Source organism: Hyla sarda, chromosome 6, assembly GCF_029499605.1.
Source record: "Hyla sarda isolate aHylSar1 chromosome 6, aHylSar1.hap1, whole genome shotgun sequence".
Lineage (NCBI taxonomy): Eukaryota > Metazoa > Chordata > Amphibia > Anura > Hylidae > Hyla > Hyla sarda.
In genome coordinates, this window is record NC_079194.1 from 52,357,458 (window position 1) to 52,380,300 (window position 22,843).

The 22,843-nt window shown below is 43.3% G+C and overlaps 1 protein-coding gene across 1 annotated transcript in view; it reads right to left on the reverse strand.

Moving 5' to 3' along the window:
- The window catches only part of SHISA8 (shisa family member 8), a 110,984-nt gene that overhangs the window by 14,594 nt on the left and 73,547 nt on the right, over positions 1 to 22,843 (reverse strand). Inside the window, exon 2 of the mRNA XM_056523712.1 lies at positions 9,135 to 9,256. Coding sequence (XP_056379687.1) covers positions 9,135 to 9,256 — 122 coding nt within the window. The remainder of the gene's footprint in view (positions 1 to 9,134; positions 9,257 to 22,843) is intronic.

A 22,843-nucleotide genomic window follows, 5' to 3' on the forward strand; every position in this document is an offset into this window, starting at 1 on the left:
GGTTGTACATATTCAATTACAGAAAACTTAAGTACCTTAAAGGAGTTCTCTAAGCTTTTAACCCACGCTGTGCTGGGGCTGTAAAACTATACATAATAACCTTTCACTTACCTGCCTACGATCCCCCGTTGTTCCGATATCGCCGTCCCGTTCTCCGGTCCCGGTCTCTTCCACCTCCTGTGGGTTGGTGACTTCACTCTGCGCTCAGCCTATCAGCGGCCGCAGCAATGTCCCGTCGCGGCCACTGATAGGCTGAGCGCAGAGTGAAGTCACCGACCCGCTGGAAGTGGAAGAGACCGGAACCGGAGAATGGGACGGCGATATCGGAACAACGGGGGATCGTAGGCAGGTAAGTGAAAGGTTATTATGTATAGTTTTACAGCCCGGGCACAGCGGGGGATAAAAGATTTCAGTTGGAGAACTCCTTTAAGGTTACCATGGTGTGCTGTGTTAACATGATGTGCACCTGGCGTATCCCTCTCATGTTGTACATCATTAAGATGTTCAAGAATCCTGCGACGAAGTTCATGCTTCATTTTACCTATATAATCCAATGGGCAAGTACACTGACAAATGTAAACCACCCCTCTTCATTTACAATTAACCGATTCCCTAACTGTATAAGATCTACCAGTCACTGATAATGTAATCTGTGAACCAACTTTAATATAGGGGCACGCCCTGCAGTTACCACATCTGAACATGCCAGCAATACTTCGATTAAGTCAAATGGTAGACTCCGGGCGGGTGTAATGGCTATGAACCAGTCAGTCATTTAAACTTTTACCCCTCCGATAAGTGACAGAAGGGTGTGATGAGATAAAAGGAGCAATATCCCCATCTGCTTTTAAAATTGGCCAGTATTTACTCAAGATGTTAAAAAGCTCTCTCAGTTTGTTTTGGCTGGGGCATAAGAAGTTTTTGTCTGTCTTTGGAGAGAGCATGTTTAAATGACCGACTGAGTAATGATGAAGGATAGCCTCTCTCGTCAAACCTCGCCCTCAGGTCTCTTGTCTGATTATAAAATTCTTCCTGTGAAGAACAATTATGGTGCACCCGAAGGTACTGGCCCTTCGGGATGCCTCTACATAATGCTGGAGGATGGAAGCTGGACCATGCAAGCAGGCTATTGGTGGCGGTAGGTTTGTGATAGTGTTGATGCAGTGTATTATCATGTTTAGAGATTTCTAAGTTCAAGAAGTTTATGGAATCCACATGTATCTCAGATGTAAATGATGATCCAATTAAGTTGTTGTTTATAAATTCCATAATTCTCTTGAACTGAGACTGAGTACCGGACCATAACAAAAACACGTCGTCAATATATCTTGACCAAAAAATAATGTTTTGAATCCACTCATTTGACTCTTCCGAAAAAATGATGGTATCCTCCCACCAGCCCAGGTATAAGTTGGCGTATGTGGGGGCACATGGGCTCCCCATGGCCGGACCCCTGAGCTGGTGGTAGTATTTAGAGCAGGGGTCTCAAACTCGCGGCCCGCGGAACGAAAGTTTGTGGCCCGCACCAGGTATATGTAATTTGTATTGCACGACGGCCGGTGTAGTGAAGAAAACTGTGTCTTGAAGCTGTTCGGGACACAGAACATTTTCTTCACTACATCAGAAGGCTGCACTTACTCCTCCGCGTATCTGGTTGGCTGACACCGGCCCGAGTCCGATGAGGGATGTCGTGCGTGTGACGTCCCTCCGCAGACCAGCACAGGAGGGCGTCAGTGATGTCACTTGTCAGGCCGCCGCCGGGGAAGCGCAGCCCAGGACAGGTAAGGTTGTCTGTGTGTGTGCATGTGTGGGTGTCTGTCTGTCTGTGTGAGCGTGTGTGTGTGTGTGTGTGTGTGTGTGAGAGTCAGGAGGGGGGGAAATGACAATGCTACCTAATGTGGGGAGCCTGCTACTACCTAATGTGGGGGGCCTGCTACTACCTAATGTGGGGAACCTACCACTACCTAATGTGGGGAAACTGCCACTACCTAATGTGGGGGACCTGCCACTACCTAATGTGGGGGACCTGCCACTACCTAATGTGGGGGACCTGCTACTACCTAATGTGGGGGACCTGCTTCTACCTAATGTGGGGAACCTGCTACTACCTAATGTGGGGAGCCTGCTACTACCTAATGTGGGGAACCTTCTTCTACCTAATGTGGGGAACCTGCTACTACCTAATGTGGGGAACCTGCTACTACCTAATGTGGGGAACCTGCTTCTACCTAATGTGGGGAACCTGCTTCTACCTAATGTGGGGAACCTGCTACTACCTCATGTGGGGAACCCCCAGAAGTAGCACCCCCATCATCCATCAGCTCATGCTATTACCACACGAGGTAGGGGGAATGGGGGGGGGGTTTGCTGGTGGATGATGGGGGGCATTATATGTGAGGGGCGCATGATGGGAGCATTTTATGTAAGGGGCGCATGCGGCCCAGCCTCACCCAGATGCTACCTCCAGTGGCCCCCGGATAATTTGAGTTTGAGACCCCTGATTTAGAGTCAAAGAGGAAAAAGTTATGCTGTAAAATAAATTCCATAAATTGTATAATGAACCGATTATGTGTTTAAAATTGGCTGCCGCGGGTACTCAGGAAATATTCAATTGCCACAAGCCCAAGCCTATGCGGGATAGCACTGTAGAGTGACTCTACATCTACTGTATGCTTGCTAACAAAAAAACTATCATCTATTTCCAAAGATTCAATCTTAAGTGGCAGGTCAAGACTATCCCTTGTATATGAGGGAAGCGCTATGACAAAATCCCTCAACACCATATCAACGTATGTGCTCACATTCTGTGTGAGGGAATCCACCCCAGAGACTATGGGTCTCCATTTCAGGGGATGAATTCCCTTGTGAACCTTTAGGAGCCCATAGAAGGTGGCAATCTGGGGTGATTGTGGTAATAGAAATTCTAATTCTTTGATAGATATTAGTTTAGATGGAAACATGTCATTGCCGGAAATATGTCATCATGAATGCGTGGTCGCATATGCGTCTCGGGGAACTACACAGGTAGGCGCACTCGTGATAGTAATCAGCACATAGTATACCATATATATATATATAGCAGTGTTATGCTGGTGGTCTGTAGATGCACATCTATCCATCCCTGCGGGGTGCAGTGAGTGGCCTAATCATAGGCCATGGTGTTTTTTTACTTCTCTGTGACCTTATGCATTTATTATGTTATTATTTTTCTTGTCCGTTGATCATGGATATGATTTGGTGTTTATCTCTTTGCTAAGATGCAGTGTCTTCACTGATGTGGAATAGATATATCACAGTTGGACATCAGCTATACCCTAATGATCATTGCATTACTGCATCTTTATCTATATTATATGTACTCAACACATGTAATCCGATTGCAGTTATAAGTTTTGCTTTTGATTAATTTGTGTATTATCGCGGATTTGTGTCCCCTGAGGATCCCGTACAGAATATTATGGGTGAAACGCGTTTGGACAAGGGTACTCAATCAATTGTTCCTCTTTTTTATCAGATGCTGATGATAGGTTTTTGTCCAATTTTTTTTGATTGTCTGAAGTTTTTGCAAACCTTCGATCCATGGTCCTGTTCGCCCATTATCCTCCTCTTTCGGATGGCAGGCTTGGTGCGTGGGCGGAGCTTTAGGAGTATGCTTGCATTACCACTGCTTCTTCCTTAACCTGCTCACAGCCACGTCGTGTAAAGATGCAACAGTGGTGACATCAGAGTGCCCCTGAAGCTCTGTCCACGCACCAAGCCTGCCGCCAGAAGTGGAAGGATAACAGGCAAGCAGGACCACTGTATAATGACTGGTTCTTTCTGTACCAGTTGGGTTAATTCTGCATAGCTCTGTTGTTTATGTTGGTTACTTGGACAATGCCCTGAGCTGCTTGGGTGTAGTTGGGGTTTCTAGTTGACTGAAGCTAGCACTCCCTGTATTTCTATTTTGTCTATTTTGGTACTCTGATCTTTTAGCTTGGTTCTTGACGTCTCTTCTTGTATTTGCATTGTTACTTTGCTATCTCTTGTTACTGACCTTGGCTAGATTGACTACGATTTGACTGCGTGTTTGTCTTAGTGTATCTCTGTTAGTTTTGTTTGCCTCCAGCTTTTCCCCAAATCATACTGGTTTGTAGTTTATTGTTTCGACTCTGTCTGTCCCTGTATGTAGTTAGGAAGGGACCGTCCTCATGGTTGTGGACCCGTTGTTTAGGACGGGTACACAAGTAGGCAGGGACAGAGAATGTGGGCAAGATTAGCAGTGGCTTAGCGACCGGAGTGCAGGGGGTGGGGGCTGCACCGGGTGATACCAGCCTGAAGGGGTAACACCATGACCACTTAGCACCGCCCCCCCCATCAGCTGCGTCACGTCCACTAGCAGCACCACCCTAGTGACTGTGCCCTGTCATAAACACTGCACTTCCGCGGTTGTAAAATATACAAAAATGTGCCCCTGCATTGCAGCCCCTCGCCGTCTACCTTGCTCACTGTCTGGAGAGGATGGGGTTAACGTGACAGTACTTGCTGGGCTGTGGGCAGCGCTCCTGTGTCTGTGTGATGCGACGTCTCTCGCAGTGGGCAGAGCGTGATGGAGCTACACTGCACAGTCGTCCAAGCTGGTCCAAGCCGGACAATTACAGTACACAATAGGTGCAGGACAGAAGATGCACGTCACATGCCATCAGCCTTGGGGGTGCACATTAATTTGGTAAGCGGGGACAGTGGTGGCGGGGGCCATTAGGAATGTGTTTTGATGAATGATGAGGAGGGGGTATAGCATTTGGGGGATGATTGGGGTATGATGAGAGGGTACAGCAGTGTGTGTGGGTGTCATGAATGTTTAGGAGGCACAGCAAGGGGGGGATGTTTGGATGAATAATGAAGAGGGACCGGGGGGCTGATTAGGGTATGAAAAGGGGGTACAGCAGTGGGGGGGGGGTGATAAATGTTGGGGAGGCACAGAAGAAGGGAGTTGTTTGGATGAACGGGGGTATTGGAAAATGAGGGGGTGATGAATGTGTTGAGGAGGCACAGTGGGGGGGGGGTGATGAGGAGGCAAGGGGGGAGGTTACGTTTGGGGGCTGATTAGGGTATGCTGAGGGGGTACAGCAATGTATGTGTGGGGGTGGGTGATGAATGTTGAGGAGACACAGCAAGGGAGGGTGTTTGAATGAATGATGAGGGGGTACAGCAGTGGGGGGGCTGATGAATGATGAGGCAGGGGGGATTGGGGTATGATGAGGGGGGACAGCAATGTGTGGTGGAGGTGATGAATGTATTGAGGAGGCATAGCAGAGGGGGATGATGAGGATGCACAAGAGGGGGGTTGAGGTGTGATGCATGATGAGGGGGTACAGCAGTGTGGGGGGCTGATGAATGATGAGGCAGGCACAGCAGTGGGAGAATGATGATAGATAAGGAGGCACAGCGGGAGGAGGGGGGGGGGTTGAAACATTAGGAGGCACAGCAGTGGGGTAGGGGGTGATGAATGGTGAGGTGGCACTGCTGGGGAGGGGTTGATGTATGACAAGGCACAGCAGTGGGGGGTGATGCATGATGAAGAATTATTTCAATATAGTTGTTCTTTAGTGTTATAAGGCTACAAAAAAAAATGACTGTGCGGGGGGCGTTTTTTTTGTTGAGGGTGACACCAGCCCGAGCAACGCCACTGAAGATTAGGGCTTCACTCTATCCCTGCCCAATGTGACACACTGATTGGGGTTTGTAAGTAACGTAATCATCAGTGTCCCCCGCACTACACGCCTGCACAAACAGGTGTGGGTGAAACTGATGATTTTTCCCTTAAAGAATAGGGATCTATCAAAGTCTAAAGATGAGTTGCTGCTGCTCATCAGGCTGGAAAAGGTTTGGACTGAAAGACCTTTCACTATTCAGCTAATGTTCATAATTCCACCATAAGGAGACACTAAACAACACATGCATGGCAAAGTTGCAAGGAAAAAGCTGCTACTTTCCAAAAGAACATTGCTACCCATGCAGTTTGTTTAGATTACCTGGACCAGCCAAATGACTTGTTTTGTAGACAGGTAGACAGATGTGACCAAACAGAGCATTTTGGTTTAAATGGCACCTGTCATTTATAAAAACTTTTGATATGTCAAAAAGACATTTTAAAAGTTTTTATCACTCGGAGTGAGTTTTCAGACCCCGACCGATCATGAAAACCACCCGAGAGAAGTCTGCATTTAGCGTGTTCTCTCTTTGTCACTTGACCTGGACTGACTTACAATGTAAGTGTATGGGGATGTCCAGGTTTCATAGACACAGAACAGGGAGAGGAGTGTACAGTAGCATGGCTTTCTCCCCATTAGTTCCCATTATTGGTCTGGTTATCACGCTCGATCTTGTTATCCCTAGGACGTGTCAAAAGTTGTTTGTTTTTTACATGTACACTTTAAATAAGAAGCATCAAATTTGAGAAGGAAAACACTGCATCCCAGCATAAATTGTATGGGCCTTAGGTTTTCTGTTTATTACCATAGACACTGGTGTTAATTACCTTTTGATCCCTTCTACATTCATTGTTGATGAGTAAGGCCAGGGTTTAATTATAGGAATTACCGTATTTTTCGCCCTATAGGACGCACCGGCATATAAGACGCACCCAATTTTAAAGGTGCAAAATCTAGAAAAAAAAGATTCTGCACCCGACAGTAATCTTCAACCTGCGGACCTCCAGATGTTGCAAAACTACAACTCCCAGCATGCCCGGACAGCCGTTGGCTGTCCGGGCATGCTGGGAGTTGTAGTTTTGCAACATCTGGAGGTACGCAGGTTGAAGACCACTGGATAGGAGGTAATACTCACATGTCCCCGCCGCTCCGGACCCGTCACCGCTGCCCTGGATGTCGCTCCATCGCTGTCGCCACGTCCCCGGCGCTTCCTCGGGATCCACGCTCTCCTTCGCCGTCATCACGTCGCTACACACGCCGCTCCTATTGGATGACGGGATGGCGTGCGTGACGACGTCAAAGGAGAGCGCCGCCATGCAGGTGATCCCGGCACGGAGCAGACACCGAGGAGGCAGGTTAGGTCCCTCCCGGTGTCCTGTAAGCTGTTTGACTAAGGTGTCCCGAACAGTCCGACTAAGCAGCCGGGTTAGTGTCACTTTCCCTTCAGACACGGGGGTCAGCTTTGATCACCGCGTCTGAAGGGTTAATACAGGGCATCACCGCGATCAGTGATGTCCTGTATTAGCCGCGGGTCCCGGCGGTTGATGGCCGCAGGGAACGCCGCGATAGCTGTGTATTCGCCATATAAGACGCACCAACTTTCCCCCCCCCAGTTTTGGGGAAGAAAAAGTGCGTCTTATACGGCGAAAAATGCGGTACACTTAAGGGCCCAGGATCCCCATCACACATCCTCTTAACACAGACCAGTTCTTTTGAGCCAGCTGTGACCATATCTCACCATATGTTACCACCGTATAAGAGCCAGCCTAACCATTCTTCTACGATCATTTTAATTTGCAGCCTTCCAGGAGGCATTATCTACACAAGCCTGCACAATGCATGATGTAACTGCAACCTGCCTATGTGGAGTAATGCCGGACTTCAGGAGTAACAGGAATTCCATAGTGCTGACCGGGACAGACACAATGCAGGTGCGGTGACTTGAAGTAAAATACTTTATTTACCAAGATGCAACACGTTTCACTGCACAAGCCAGCTTCCTCAGGCATAGCAAGTATGGGCAATTCACAAGGTTATATACCGAAGGATTAACCCACAGTCACCATCTGACTGGATCAATATAGGGATATTTCAGCACTTTGGTGGAATCTATGGTGGTGCAGGTGGTAGGGTAAAGTAACAGGTAGAAGAAAAATAATACCCGGCACTCACCAGTGATGCACAGTGAAGATGTATTATGCCATAGTGTAGTACAAGGACACATTTCAGCCCAGGAGCCTTCCTCAGCTGTCTACCTAACTCTAATAGGTAGACAGCTGAGGAAGGCTCCTGCTTTGAAACGTGTCCTTGTACTACACTATGGCGTAATACATCTTCACTGTGCATCACTGGTGAGTGCCTGGTATTATCTTTCTTCTACCTGTTACTCTACCCTACCACCTGCACCACCGTAGAGTCCACAGAAGTGCTGAAATATCCCTATATTGATCCAGTCGGATGGTGACTGGGGGTTAATCCTTCGGTATATAACCATGTGAATTGCCCATACTTGCTATGCCTGAGGAAGCTGCACTTGCGTAGTGAAACGTGTTTCATCTTGGTAAATAAAGTATTTTACTTCAAGTCTCAAGTCACCGCATCTGCATTCTGTCTGTCCCGGTCAGTGCCACGGAATTCCTGATACTCCTGAAGTCTGGCTTTGATTTCTAAGATACATCAGGAAGACTGCAGACTGAGTACTTCTTATATTTCACTACGTGCTGTCCATTGTTGTGTGTGTAGGTACACTTCCCCTCCGATATCCCTTCCACTCCAGCACGTGTGATGCTCCACATGTTTCTTGTTTTATGTGGAGTAATGGTTGTTTTTGGGTGCCCAATGTATGGCACTGTTATTCCAGTCACAAAGTGTGGTCCTGTTTTTGGGAACACCAATCATATGACTTTGTTTCTGAGGTCTTTGTCTACATGCCACTATTTTATTTAAAATGTGTGGCACTTTGTTTGGCAGGTACTATGTACGGTACTATTTTTAGGAGGCATTGTGCATAGATTTTTTTTACACTCGCATCAGTAGAGTGACACATTTTGTGAGCAGCTGAATGGAAGAGGTTCTTCTAGTTATCTTCATGAATATCTAGGCCAAATGCACATAAAAGAGAAAGCAATGGTCAACTGGGAGTCTATTGATTTATTTGCTGTTTACTCTGCCTGTGAACGTGTCGGATCACTGCTGTGCTCACTTATCTGGTCTGTGAGACATGATGTGGCACAATTTTTGCTTGTGAAACAGCAACTCCAAGCATAACTCCAGTTTCCCCCTTAATAATCCTTATTGGGCTACCTATCTTATAGCCAGACAGAGAATAGTGAGGAGTTAGAATCCATAGATTTCTTATTTGAATAATAAATAAAAAAAAAAACAGTACAGAATAGTACATGATCAATACAAACATGGTCCAGGATTTTTCATATATCTTACCTATGCTGTTTCGTGGTGATAATCTTGGTAAAACCTCTGTTATTTGAACCTGTATACTGCCTCTGTGCCTGTCATTTACAAGGTCGAGCTGGGCTGGCTGTTTTAGTAGGTCTGTCAGAGTCCTGAAATCAGAAAGATCCAAAAAAATTAAAGATCATTTTAAAGATAATAATAATTAATAATAAATAGCATTATTCAAACAGAACAAAAAAAAGCATACACATCTTAAAGGGGTACTCCAGTGGAAAACATTTTTTTTTTTTTAAATCCACTGGTGCCAGAAAATTAAACAGATTTGTAAATTAAACAAAAAGAAAAAGAAAAGATTTGTAAATTACTTCTACTTAAAAATCTTAATCCTTCCAGTACTTATCAGCTGCTGTGTGTTCTACAGGACGTTCTTTTCTTTGTGAATTCCTTTCCAGTCTGACCACAGAGCTCTCTGCTGACACCTCTGTCCATGTCAGGAACTGTTCAGAACAGGAATAAATCTCCATAGCAAACCTCTCCTGCATTGGACAGTTCCTGAAATCAACAGAGGTGTCAGCAGAGAGCACTGTGGTCAGACAGAAAAGAAATTAAAAAAGAAAAGAACTTCCTCTGGAACATACAGCAGATGATAAGTACTTGAAGGATTAAGATTTTTAAATAGAAGTAATTTACTAATCTGTTTAACTCTCTGGCACCAGTTGATTTAACCTTAAGGACCGGGACATTTTTCCGCCTCACCTTCTAAAAATCATAACGCTTAAAATTTTCCACCTACAGACCCATATGAGGGTTTAAAAAAAAAAAAAAAAATCTGCGCCACCAATTTTACTTTGTAATGACATCAATAATTTTAACACAAAATCTATGGCAAAACCAGAAAAAAAATTTGTGGGGCGCAATTGGACAAAAAAAAACGCCATTTTGTAACTTTTGGGGGCTTCCAATTCAATGCAGTGCACTTTTTGGTAAAAAATGACACCTTATCTTTATTCTGTAGGTCCATACAGTCCTAATTTAGGATCCCTAATTGATATAGATTTTATTTTATTTTACTACTTTAAAAAAATTATAACTACATGTGCCAAAATTAGTATGTTAAAAATTGTCATCTTCTGACACCTATAACTTTTTTTTATTTTTCTGCATATGGGGATATATGAGGGCAAATTTTTTGCGCTGTGATCTGAATTTTTATCGTTACTATTTTTGTTTTGATGGGACTTTTTGATCACTTATTATTAGTTTTTTAGGGTATACAAAATTACCAAAAATACGCAATTTTGGACTTTGGAAATTTTTTACAAATACGCCATTGACCGTGCAGTTTAATTAACATTAGTATAATTAACAGGATATTTTTATAGTTCGGACATTTACGCGCACGGCGATACCACATATGTTTATTTTTGTTTACATTTTTTTTTTTAATGGGAAAATGGGGGCGTAGCATTATGTCATGTCTCCAGTTCCAGAAACCTCCGGGTTTCCGAGCCTGGAGACGCAGCCCCACATAGAATGTGGGTGCTGCAGAGAGATCACAAGGGGTCCCAGCGGCGGGCCCACCCATGAACAGACATCTTTGGATAGGGGATAAGATATTTTTGCCTGGATAACCCCTTTAAATCACATTTATTAACATTTTTTAAAATTGCTTTTTCACACCATTATTTAGTCCCCGTAGGGGACTATAACATGCAATCTTCTGATTGCATATACTGTTCATTGCTATGCCATAGCATAGCATTGATCAGTGTTATTGGTGCTCTGCTGCTCCAGCCTGGATCTCAGGCATGGAGCAGCAGATCATCGGACGGAGAGGAGGCAGGTAGGGACTGTCCCCCCATCCTCTCAGCTGTTTGGGACGCTGCGATTTCACTGCGGCAGTCCCAAACAGCCCGACTGAGCTGCCGGGAACCGTTTACTTTTGTTTTAGATGCGGCAATCAACTTTGATCAGCACTGCTAAGGGGTTAATGCCAGGCATCACAGTGAGCGGTGATGTCCGGCATTAGACACTGGTCCTGGCATCTGATAGCCGCCTGGACCACCCGGCTATGACGTCATGGGTCATGTTTTCCACTGGAATACCCCCTTTTAAAGATGCCAATTTTAGTCTACCTTTAGTGCCAATTTTAGTCTACTTTTATTTCCTATAAAGGTCAGGAAAGTGGGTACTTTTTTTCATTGAGGAGATCATTTTGCTATAAAGACTTATTAAAGGCTTTCACTGTACTTTCATTTTTAGTATCTCCTATTACACCCTGTATGGGATGTAATAGGTCTACACACATGGCTGTCAGCAAGGCCTTCAGAATGTCCCAGGCTACCATGACAACCGATTGAAACCCCCAATTATCGCTCGTGGTGAGGGGGCATTTAGAGGCTGCACTGAAGTGGCACCCATCATCTGACTGCCTAACCACATCTAACAGGCAGCATTGGTGTTATCTTTCATGGCAGGTGTCAGCTGCAGATAGCAGCCAGCACTGACAGAGTTAGGCTGGGCTGTTTGGAGCAGACAGGCTAAGAACATAAACCCGCTCTTTACAATCCATCCCATCTTTTTGCAGTACATGTACATTAGATGTTGGGAAGGGGATAAATATGAAAGACTAAAATCCCTAAGTGGACAGATGTCTTTGGGGTGGAGGTGGCACACCACTTAGATGATATTGGTATTTATACTATGTCAGTATCCTTTACTATGTTATGTCAGTAGCCCAATTTTTTATTAGTGATTTGGGAGTATATCCTGGTACCACACATATTATTGAAGTGACACTGCTCTGCCATTACAATCTTAAAGGGGTAATCTGCCTCTAGACATCTTATCCCCTATCGAAAGGATAGGGGATAAGATGTCGGATGGCGGGGGTCCCACCACTGGGGACCCTCGGGATCTCGGCTGCAGCACCCACCTGTTGCTGCTTCCGGCAGCGCTGGAGGCTCTCATCCTAACACCTCACGACCACGGTGACGTGAGATCGTGATGTCACGACTCCGCCCCCGTGTGATGTCACGCCCCGCCCCCTCAATGCAAGTCTATGGGAGGGGGCGTTACACTGTCACGCCCCCTCCCATAGACTTGCATTGAGCGGCGGGGCGTGATGTCACATGGGGGCGGAGTCGTGACGTCACGATCTCACGTCACAGTGGTCGGGAGCCGAAGCCTCCAGCGTTTCCGGAAGCCGCAACAGGTGGGTGCTGCAGCCGAGATCCCGGGGGTCCCCAGCGGCGGGACCCCCGCGATCTGACATCTTATCCCCTATCCTTTTGGATAGAGGATAAGATGTCTAGGGGCGGAGTACCCCTTTAAACCAGGACTGTATTACGATGAGAACAAAGTTGCAACAAGAGTCTATAAACAACTGGTAAGATTGAAAAGGCAGCACTCCCCAAGCTGATTATAGCTGCACTTTATCACACAAAATTAGACATAACATTAGCAGGTAGAAACAAGTGCAACAACAGGCGAGGGGTGTTTTTGCATGACACCACGCAAAACAATGGTAGCGCCAGGACATCAGAGTTGTAAGCGTTCAAACTAACATTAAACCAAGCACCCTGAGCAGTGGTCCAGTAACAGGTTACGTCAATCACCAGCATTAAGCATTTCAATACATTTTACATCTGCAAATTGTAAACATTTCTGTTTCCCATATATACTTCTTGGAAATGTTGACCTAAACTAACAGCATTATTGGTCTTAAAACATAAACAGTTTGTGGGAGATTTGCTCCATAGAGCCAGGGAAATAATGGCATACAGCAGTCAGAGACAGTGACATGGAAGTAAAGTTTAATCGGGGCTTCTCCTGGTTGAATTTTTTAGCATAACAAAAATAAAGCCTTTACATTTAGGTAATTAAATCCTGCTTGACCAAGCACTAACGTGTATACATTTTCCCTATCTATACTGGTGGCTTGCTATCAGCCACTAAACAAAATAGTCCTCAAAATGTGCTGCTCACACAAGCCAAATGTCCCCTTTGAGACTGTGAACCAAAGGACTCCAATTTCCATCAGAGATTTCTCCCCGTTTCAGCCCACACACTCAGTTGTACATTGTTTTAATTCCAATTAACCAGCTGGGCAGACATTCCACAAATTAGCACGATCCAGCGGGTGCTAGAACCACTCGGAAATGTGCTGTCTAATAGACAGGTCTATTCTTTCTGTGGACGCTGGAATTGGAATCCGGAAATTCCACTGTGTGAACAGTGCAGCAGAATCCCATTGAAATCAATTGGACTCAGCGGAATGTCTGTGCAGAACATTTTGGTGAAATTCTGCAGACATTCTGCATTGTGAACATACTCTAAAGCTTTACTGAAAACCTAGACTTTCCAATAAGGGAATGAAAGGCTCCACTGCCAACCTGTCTTGAATTCCATCGGGGAGATGGGGGGGCCAGACGGTTGGTCGTCTCAGTTACATGACACAGAGCCAGGAAAGAACGCACTAAGTACACACTCCTTATTCCCTGAAAGCTCAGAACCTAAGCAATCAAAACTTTTGACATGTCTCTGATATATAAAAAGTTTTTGTTTTAACAACACTGCCCATTTAAATATTTTTCATCTTCTAAAAGTACAAAAACTAACAGCCCCAAAAACTCATCTACGCCCTTTTGTACATTGTTACATGCATGTTTCACAGACATTTCCACAATAACATGCAGTTACAGAAGTAATCAGATATTGATTTAATTGGTAAACATTTGCATTACATAAGCTTGTGCTTTACATAGGTAACTGACAATAATACATTTTACCATATGTCACAATAATGTATTTTGGCATAGAATAACCTAAGAAAAGATAAACAGATCACGTCGTAAAAAATGAGCTCTCATACGTCCCTGTATACAGAAAAATAAAAAACGTTATAGGGGTCAAAAGATGACAATTTTAAGCCTACTAATTTTTTTTACAAAAAGTAATATTTTGCTGTAATCATATGGACCTACAGAATAAAGATAATGTGTAATTTTTACCGAAAAGTGCACTATGTAGAAATGCAACGCCCTAAAATTTGCATGATGACATTTTTTTTTACCATTTTGCGCCACAAAAAATTTTTTTGGGCTTCACCATACATTTCATGGTAAAATGAGTGATGTCATTACAAAGTACGATAAGTCCCACAAACAACAAGCCCTATAGATGGAACATTGATGAAAAACTGGAAGAGTTATGGATTTTAAAAGGTGAGGAGGAAAACATGGAAACGCAAAAAACGAAATATCGCTGCGTCGTTAAGGGGTTAATGTCAGTCTTTCCCCTTTTTAGGGAGGACTCAAACTTTTGCAAATAAATTGGGAAAGTAAGCTAGCTGAAAACCTCCTGGGGTTGGAGAAGTACTTTATTATTTTCTCAAGACTAATAGGTTGCTCCAACATCTTCCTATCCTTCTCTGATCGAGAAAATAAAATGCCACTTCAGAACCATACTCTCTTTTTAAAGTTGAGATACGGGATTTGTCTCTTTGAGCCTATACTATTGTTGCAAGAAGGTAGCTAACACCCTCTCAGTCCTCAAAGTATCTCAGCTGAGTAAAAACAAAAACTTCATACTCAGTCACCTCCAAGCAATGTGCTTGATGTAAGTTCTACGCTTCTTTCTAGTATCATAAATTCAGGTCCCTAGTGAACCTACACTTGGTCTCCTCCATTGTAGATTGTAGGACTCTCCCCATCCCCAAAGTTGATTGCCGCGTCTAAAGTGAAAGTAAAACCTTCCCGGCAGCTCAGTTGGGCTGATCGGGACAAGCACGGTGAAACCGCGGTGTCCCGATCAGCTAGGACGCATGAGGAGGGTCCCTTATCTGCCTCCTCTGCGTTCGATTGGCGATTGTTTGCTCCAAGCCTGAGATCCAGGCTTGAGCAATCGACCACCGATAACACTGATCAATGCAATGCTATGGCATAGCATTGATCAGTGCCTGCAATCAATGTAATGCATGTTATAGTCCCCTTTGGGGGCTATAACATTGAAAAAAAAAGTGTAAACAAATAGTTCATAAATGTGATTTAACCCCTTCCTTAAAGGAAAACTCTGATGCAGCCCCCCCCCAAAAAAAATTAATGCCATAATGTAGCCCATTAAAATACTTTTTGATGGAGCCCTCAATCGTGTAGAAGGGCCCAGCCGTTTTCGCGTTATGTGCCTGGCCCGTGCTGTAAAAACTACATCTCCCAGCATGCCCGCTCGTCACATGCGGCCAGCTCCTGTCTGTATCTCCCCTGCTCGGCCCCCTCCAGAAATTATAATAAATCACGCCCCCTCTGCATTTGCTGAGCTGAGCCTATGGCAGCTCAGCTCAGCGCATATATGAATATATTAGTGAGGAGTAGCCGACTCCGGGCTGGGAGGCCGGCAGAGCCCGCAATGTCTCATGGGAGGTATGAGTCCCCGGGCTAAATTGCGGGCGGAGCGCTCGGAATAAGCGGTCGAGCGTCATCAAATGCAGGTAAAGGACCCAGCTTCCGGTCGGCGGAAAAATGCAGGAGAAGACCGGGAAAAGGGTCATATGGAAAGCGCAAGTATATTAGAATGCTATATAACTTTGCTTGATGCTTCTTTTGCCCCAGAAAAGATTTGCATCAGAGTACTCCTTTAATAAAAGTTATAATCACCCCCCTTTTCCCATAAAAAAAAACTATGTAAATAAAAATAAATATAAACATATGTGGTATCGCCGCATGCGTAAATGTCCAAACTATAAAAATATATCATTAATTAACCCCTTAACGACGCAGGACGTATATTTACGTCCTGCGCCGACTCCCGCGATATGAAGCAGGATCGCGCCGCGATCCCGCATCATATCGCGTGGGTCCCGACGCTAATCAACGACCGGGACCCACGGGTAATACCACACATCGCCGATCGCGGCGATGTGCGGTATTAACCCTTTAGAAGCGGCGGTCAAAGCTGACCGCCGCTTCTAAAGTGAAACTGAAAGTATCCCGGCTGCTCAGTCGGGCTGTTCGGGACCGCCGCGGTGAAATCGCAGCGTCCCTAACAGCTGATCGGACACCGAGAGGGCTCTTACCTGCCTCCTAGGTGTCCGATCGACAAATGACTGCTCCGTGCCTGAGATCCAGGCAGGAGCAGTCAAGCGCCGATAATGCTGATCACAGGCGTGTTAATACACGCCTGTGATCAGGATGAGAGATCAGTGTGTGCAGTGTTATAGGTCCCTATGGGACCTATAACACTGCAAAAAAAAAAAAAATGTGTTAATAAAGGTCATTTAACCCCTTCCCTAATAAAAGTTTGAATCACCCCCCTTTTCCCATAAAAAAATAAAACAGTGTAAAAAAAAAAATAAATAAACATATGTGGTATCGCCGCGTGCATAAATGTCCGAACTATAAAAATATATCATTAATTAAGCCGTACGGTCAATGGCGTACGCGCAAAAAAATTCCAAAGTCCAAAAAAGCGTATTTTGGTAACTTTTTATAACATTAAAAAATGAATAAAAACTTCAGATCACGGCGCAAAAAATGAGTCCTCATACCGCCCCGTACGTGGAAAAATAAAAAAGTTATAGGGGTCAGAAGATGACATTTTTAAACGTATAAATTTTCCTGCATGTAGTTATGATTTTTTGCAGAAGTGCGACAAAATCAAACCTATATAAGTAGGGTATCATTTTAACCGTATGGACCTACAGAATAATGATAAGGTGTAATTTTTACTGAAATATGCACTGCATAGAAACTGAAGCCCCCAAAAGTTACAAAATGGCGTTTTTTTTTCGATTTTGTCGCACAATGATTCTTTTTTCCGTTTCGCCATGCATTTTTGGGTAAAATGACCAATGTCACTGCAAAGTAGAATTGGCGACGCAAAAAATAAGCCATAATATGGATTTTTAGGTGGAAAATTGAAAGGGTTATGATTTTTAAAAGGTAAGGAGGAAAAAACGAAAGTGCAAAAACAGAAAAACCCTGAGTCCTTAAGGGGTTAAACCTCACGGTCAATGACGTACATGTGTAAAAAATTCCAATGTACAAAATAGCATATTTTTGGTAACTTTTTATATCATAAAAAAATTAATAAAAAGCAAACAAAAAGTCTGATCAAAGCTAAAATGGTACCGATAAAGACTTTAGATCACGGAGCAAAAAATGAGCCCTCATACATCCCTGTATGCGGAAAAATAAAAAGTTATAGGGGTCAGAAGAGGACATTTTTTATTGTATTAATTTTTGTCCTTGTAGTTATGATTTTTCCAGAAGTAAAACAAAATCAAACCTATATAAGTAGGGGATCATTTTAATCGTATGGACCTACAGAATAGAGATAAGGTGTCATTTTTACCGGAAAATGCACTGCGTAGAAATGGAAGCCCCCAAAATTTACAAGACGATTTATTTTTTTTTTCAATCTTGTCGCACAATGATTTTTTTTTTTGTTTCACCATAGATTTTTGGGTAAAATGACTGATGTCATTACAAAGTAGAATTGATGGCGCAAAAAAAAAAAAGCCATCATATGAGTCTGTAGGTGCAAAATTGAAAGGGGTATGATTTTGAAAAGGTGAGGAGGAAAAAACGAATTGCAAAAACAGAAAAACCCTGAGTCCTTAAGGGGTTAAATAGAAGTAATTTACAAACCTGTTTAACTTTCTGGCACCAGTAGATTAAAAAAAAATATGTTTTCCACCGGAGTACCCCTTTAATAATGACTTTTCCTAAAGGTCTTCATTATGTACCATAACACCATATTACAGCAATAGAGGCCATACCTGCATTGATATTAAAGGACTTATAACAAATTCTTTTTGATTTAATCGCATCCCCAGTCTGGATTACTGATAAGTGGTTTCAAGCATTTGTTTCCATATTAAACACGTTACTATGGGCAGGAAGCGCATAAGAATAAAATACACGTCTATGAGACTCATGGAACACGAAGGAGGTTGGGCACTTCCAGATTTTTTGGGTATTTTTTAGCACTGAAATTACAGGATATTATGAGATGGAGAAACAGTGGTGTATTAATCCATTATTTCTCTATCACTGGATATATTTGAGATGTTAGAGGCAGGATTTTTGAAACTTCACATAGTTAGGAAGAACACTTATGCACATTTATACAACAAAGTTTGGGGGAATATGAAAAAAATGTAAAAATTAAAGTTAGTTTTGAGTGTACGCAACTTTGGCAAAATGTGATAATTAAGATTCACAGTTTTGAGTTAAAGGCTTAAAGGGGTACTCCCATGGAAAAATTTTTTTTATTTTTTAAATCAACCGGTGCCAGAAAGTTAAACAGATTTGTAAATCACTTCTATTAAAAAAATCTTAATCCTTCCAATACTTTTTAGGGGCTGTATACTACAGAGAAATCCAAAAAAGAAATGCATTTCCTCTGATGTCATGACCACAGTGCTCTCTGCTGACCTCTGCTGTCCATTTTAGGAACTGTCCAGAGCTGGAGAAAATCCCCATAGCAAACATATGCTGCTCTGGACAGTTCCTAAAATGGACAGCAGAGGTCAGCAGAGAGCACTGGGGTCATGACATCAGAGGAAATGCATTTCTTTTTTGGATTTCTCTTTAGTATACAGCCCCTAAAAAGTACTGGAAGGATTAAGATTTTATAATAGAAGTGATTTACAAATCTGTTTAACTTTCTGGCACCAGTTGATTTAAAAAAAAAAAAAAAAGTTTTCCACGGGAGTACCCCTTTAACATATGTAAACCAGCTTTATCAAGACAGGCAGTTGATCTCGTTTGAACAAGCTCGTGGTAGATTTGGGGTTTCAGAGGCACAGAAATTATGGTTTCTTCAACAAATTAATGCAGATCGTAAATCAGTTAAAGGGGACTATAGGAGGGTATTCTCTCACCCCATATTCTCTCACCCATATTTCTGAGGGGCCCTATGGTGCCCAGACCTCTGTCTAAAATTTATAAAATGCTTGGAGCAGAGATATCAAGAAATTTTCAACAACATATTAGGGGAAGACGGGAAAGGGATCTGGTTAGTATTTCAAGGGTGGCTTGAAATAAAATTATTGAAAATTTGAGGTTTTCATCCTATTGCAGGTCCCACAACATGGTTCAAGTAAAGATTTTGTAAAGACTCTATCATACTCCACATGGTCTATGTAGAATGGGAATTAGACGGGACGCTAATTGCCCAAAATGTAAGATGGAGGACTCTGATTTTCTGCACCTTGTCTGGAATTGTCCTAAGATACAGTCCTTCTGGGAGGGTATCATTGAAGCCATAGAGAAAAACACTCAAAATTAAAATAGCCGGGGACCCTACGAAGATTCTATTGGGGGATGTCGGCGAGACACTACATAACAAAACTCTAATTAGACTTTTTTCATATGCTAAATTATTGATAGTTAGGAATTGGTTCGATATAAACCCTCCGCAGGTCCAACACTGGCTGTCACTGTTTGCACATATGAACAGATACTGGCAAAAACTTCAGACAAACTCCGAGAATATAATAGGATCTGGGGTATGTGGATAGAGAGTAGGAGTAAAGGGCCTCCCTAACAAAGTGATCAAGAATTGACGAATAGGAGTAGGAAAAGAATATTATATATTTACAATTTTTTTTGAAGAGGACTTAAAGGGGTATTCCAGGAAAAAACTTTTTTTTATATATCAACTGGCTTTACAGATTTGTAAATTACTTCTATTAAAAAATCTTAATCCTTTCAGTACTTATGAGCTTCTGAAGTTAAGGTTGTTCTTTTCTGTCTAAGTCCTCTCTGATGACACCTGTCTCGGGAAACGCCCAGTTTAGAAGAGGTTTGCTATGGGGATTTACTTCTAAACTGGGCGTTTCCCGAGACACGTGTCATCAGAGAGGACTTAGACAGAAAAGAACAACCTTAACTTCAAAAGCTCATAAGTACTGAAAGGATTAAGATTTTTAAATAGAAGTAATTTACAAATCTGTTTAACTTTCTGGAGCCAGTTGATATATAAAAAAAAAGTTTTTTCCTGGATAACCCATTTAAATTTCTCAATGGGTATAAAATATGTTAAGATATTTTATGTTACAGAAAAAGGAGAGGTTAGATAGAGAGTCTAAGGTTTTATCTCTTCTGGATAGTGTTAGAATCAGGGCACCCAAGGTTACTATTATTATTAAAAAAAAAAAAAAAATTTTGACCGACCACAGGTCCCCTTTAAAAGCATTGTTAAGGCTGTACACTAGGGGGTTGTATAAGAGCTTTTGACAAATCAATTTTTTTTTCAAATCAACTTTATTATGAACCTTGCGTTGTCTACGTAGACATTGACATGTTTAACTTTTCAATATGCATTATGCCTTCTTCTTGCATCTGCACAGTCCCCAATTCCTTTATCAGTGTGCAACATAATGGCGTACAATGTGTCGCCCCAGAGAACACTTTTCCTCTGACACTTGGTATTGCTCATGTATAACTGCTCAGCCATATATGACAAATCAATTGAATGCGCAATGAACAGTTCTCATAATGATTCCAGGGACATTTTCAAGCCCAGTAGTAAATAATACATCTGAGGACAGACGCTTTCTATGATCCATGTGCTTCAGCACTAAAGAAATTCTGTTCATTGGGTTTGTGCAGAATACTGCACTGAGGCGAAGCACATATATAAAAGACATACATGCTATATTAATTAAAGAGGTTTTCCAGAAAGAAACTATTGATCAGCAGGGTGCAGGATGTCAGCTGTTTGGTACCCGCAATACATTGTGTAAGGAGCCAGAAGTATCCTATAGATAGGCCATCAATAGTTTTTTTTATAAAAAAAAAACAAAAAAAAAACTCTTTGGCCCCTTAAAGGGGTTCTCCGGTGCTTACACATCTTTTCCCCTATCCAAAGGATAGGGGATAAGATGCCTGATTGCGGGAGTCCCGCCACTGGGGACCCCGTTTGTAATCAGTCCCCGGAGCGTGTTCACTCCGGGACTGATTACAGGCAACCACCAGGACGGCGGCGTGTGATGTCACAACTCCGCCCCCGTGTGACATCACGCTCTGCCCCTCAATGCAAGCCTACTGGAGGGGGCATGATAGCTATCACTCCCCCCTCCTGTAGGCTTGCATTGAGGGGCGGAGCGTGACATCACACAGGGGCGGAGGCATGACGTCACACGCCGCCGGCTCGGTGGTCGCCTGTAATCAGTCCCGGAGCGAACACGCTCCGGGGACTGATTACAAACTGGGTGCCGCGTGGATGATCCCGGGGTCCCCAGCGGTGGGACTCTCGCGATCAGGCATCTTATCCCCTAAATCCCCTTACCCTTTAAAGGGGTACTCCATTGCTAGACCTCTTATTCCCATCCAAAGGATAGAGGATAACATTTCTGATCGTGGGGGTGAGGCCAATGGGACCCCCCCCCCCCCCCGCGATCTTCGTTCAGACACCTGGCTATCTGAACATTATCAGAGGGGGTCTTAGAACTGAGACCTCGACTGATCTGAACTTTTGTCTATGTGACAAAAGTTTATTTAAATGTCAGTAACACTTTTCAGGGTTTATTCAGGTAAAGAAAAAAATCTAAAATCTGTTTTGTTACTGCATGTTCTAAAACTGAAAGAAACTATTGTTTGCTATCAATAAAAAATAAATAAATAATAGAACATTTTATATATATTTATATTTTTTTGCAGAGCCCCTAAAGTATTAATATAGTAAAAAAAAAATCACCATAAATGAAAACAAAATAAATTGCACACCTCAAAGTATTCATTTATGGCTTTAGTGTGAATTTCATTCCCATGTTACAACTAGTGCTCCGGCCAGACACGCTGGCCGCGAGCAGTCTCCTGCCCTACCTCCTCTGCCGGCGGTGCCGCGGTTCGCATCGTGGGACGCACTGGCATGCGAACTCTGGGCCATTACTCACCTCCCGCTTCCTCCGCTGTCCCAGGTCACTGGCGAGTTGGTACCTGTCCTCTAGGGTGCACGTGCGCCAGCTTTCTGCAATTTAAAGGGCCAGTACGCCCTTAACTGGTTACTGCTGCTCGCTGACACTATAAGTGTCAACACTTCCTGTTTCCCCTTGCCGGATCTTTGTGCTCACTAGCCCTAGAGAAAGTATTTCAGTTGTGTGTTGTCTACAGTGTTCCAGACCTCTTGCTTTGTAAGCTGACCTTGCTCCTGTGCCGCCTGCCCTGACCTCTTGCGGCGTGCTCTGGTGAAAACCAGCTGCACCTTAGACTCCGCTCCCTGGTACGGCCCACGCCATCATCCACACAGGTTCAGCGGATTCATTGTTCCACTGCCGTTCCGCCCCACAGATGTTTTTTTCAATACATTAGTATGGACTGGATTTTCCGGAGTGAAAATTTTCCCCACAGATATGTCATTTTAGTGTCTAATATGTTGTGAATTTCAAAAGCAGAGTGTAGCTCACTTTAACTTTATAAAACTGAGGTTACCGTAAAATCTCCTAAACCTTAGAATACACAATAACTATACAATAAACAAAACCACAGTCCTCAAAGTCATATGATAAAACATTTGTAATTATTTAGTGAGTAATAATTTTACAGATTTTGCAACTGGTGAACCACAGGCCATCAGTAGATGTCTTACATAGATCAATGTATTACATTACATTGATCCATTTTATCAGCGCTCGATTGTTGAAGGTTGCCTTTAGCAGCCCTTAGCAATCGCCCATCTGTGGAAGCCTGAGGAGCACAGGTAAGTCCATAATATAGATTCAATAGTGACTA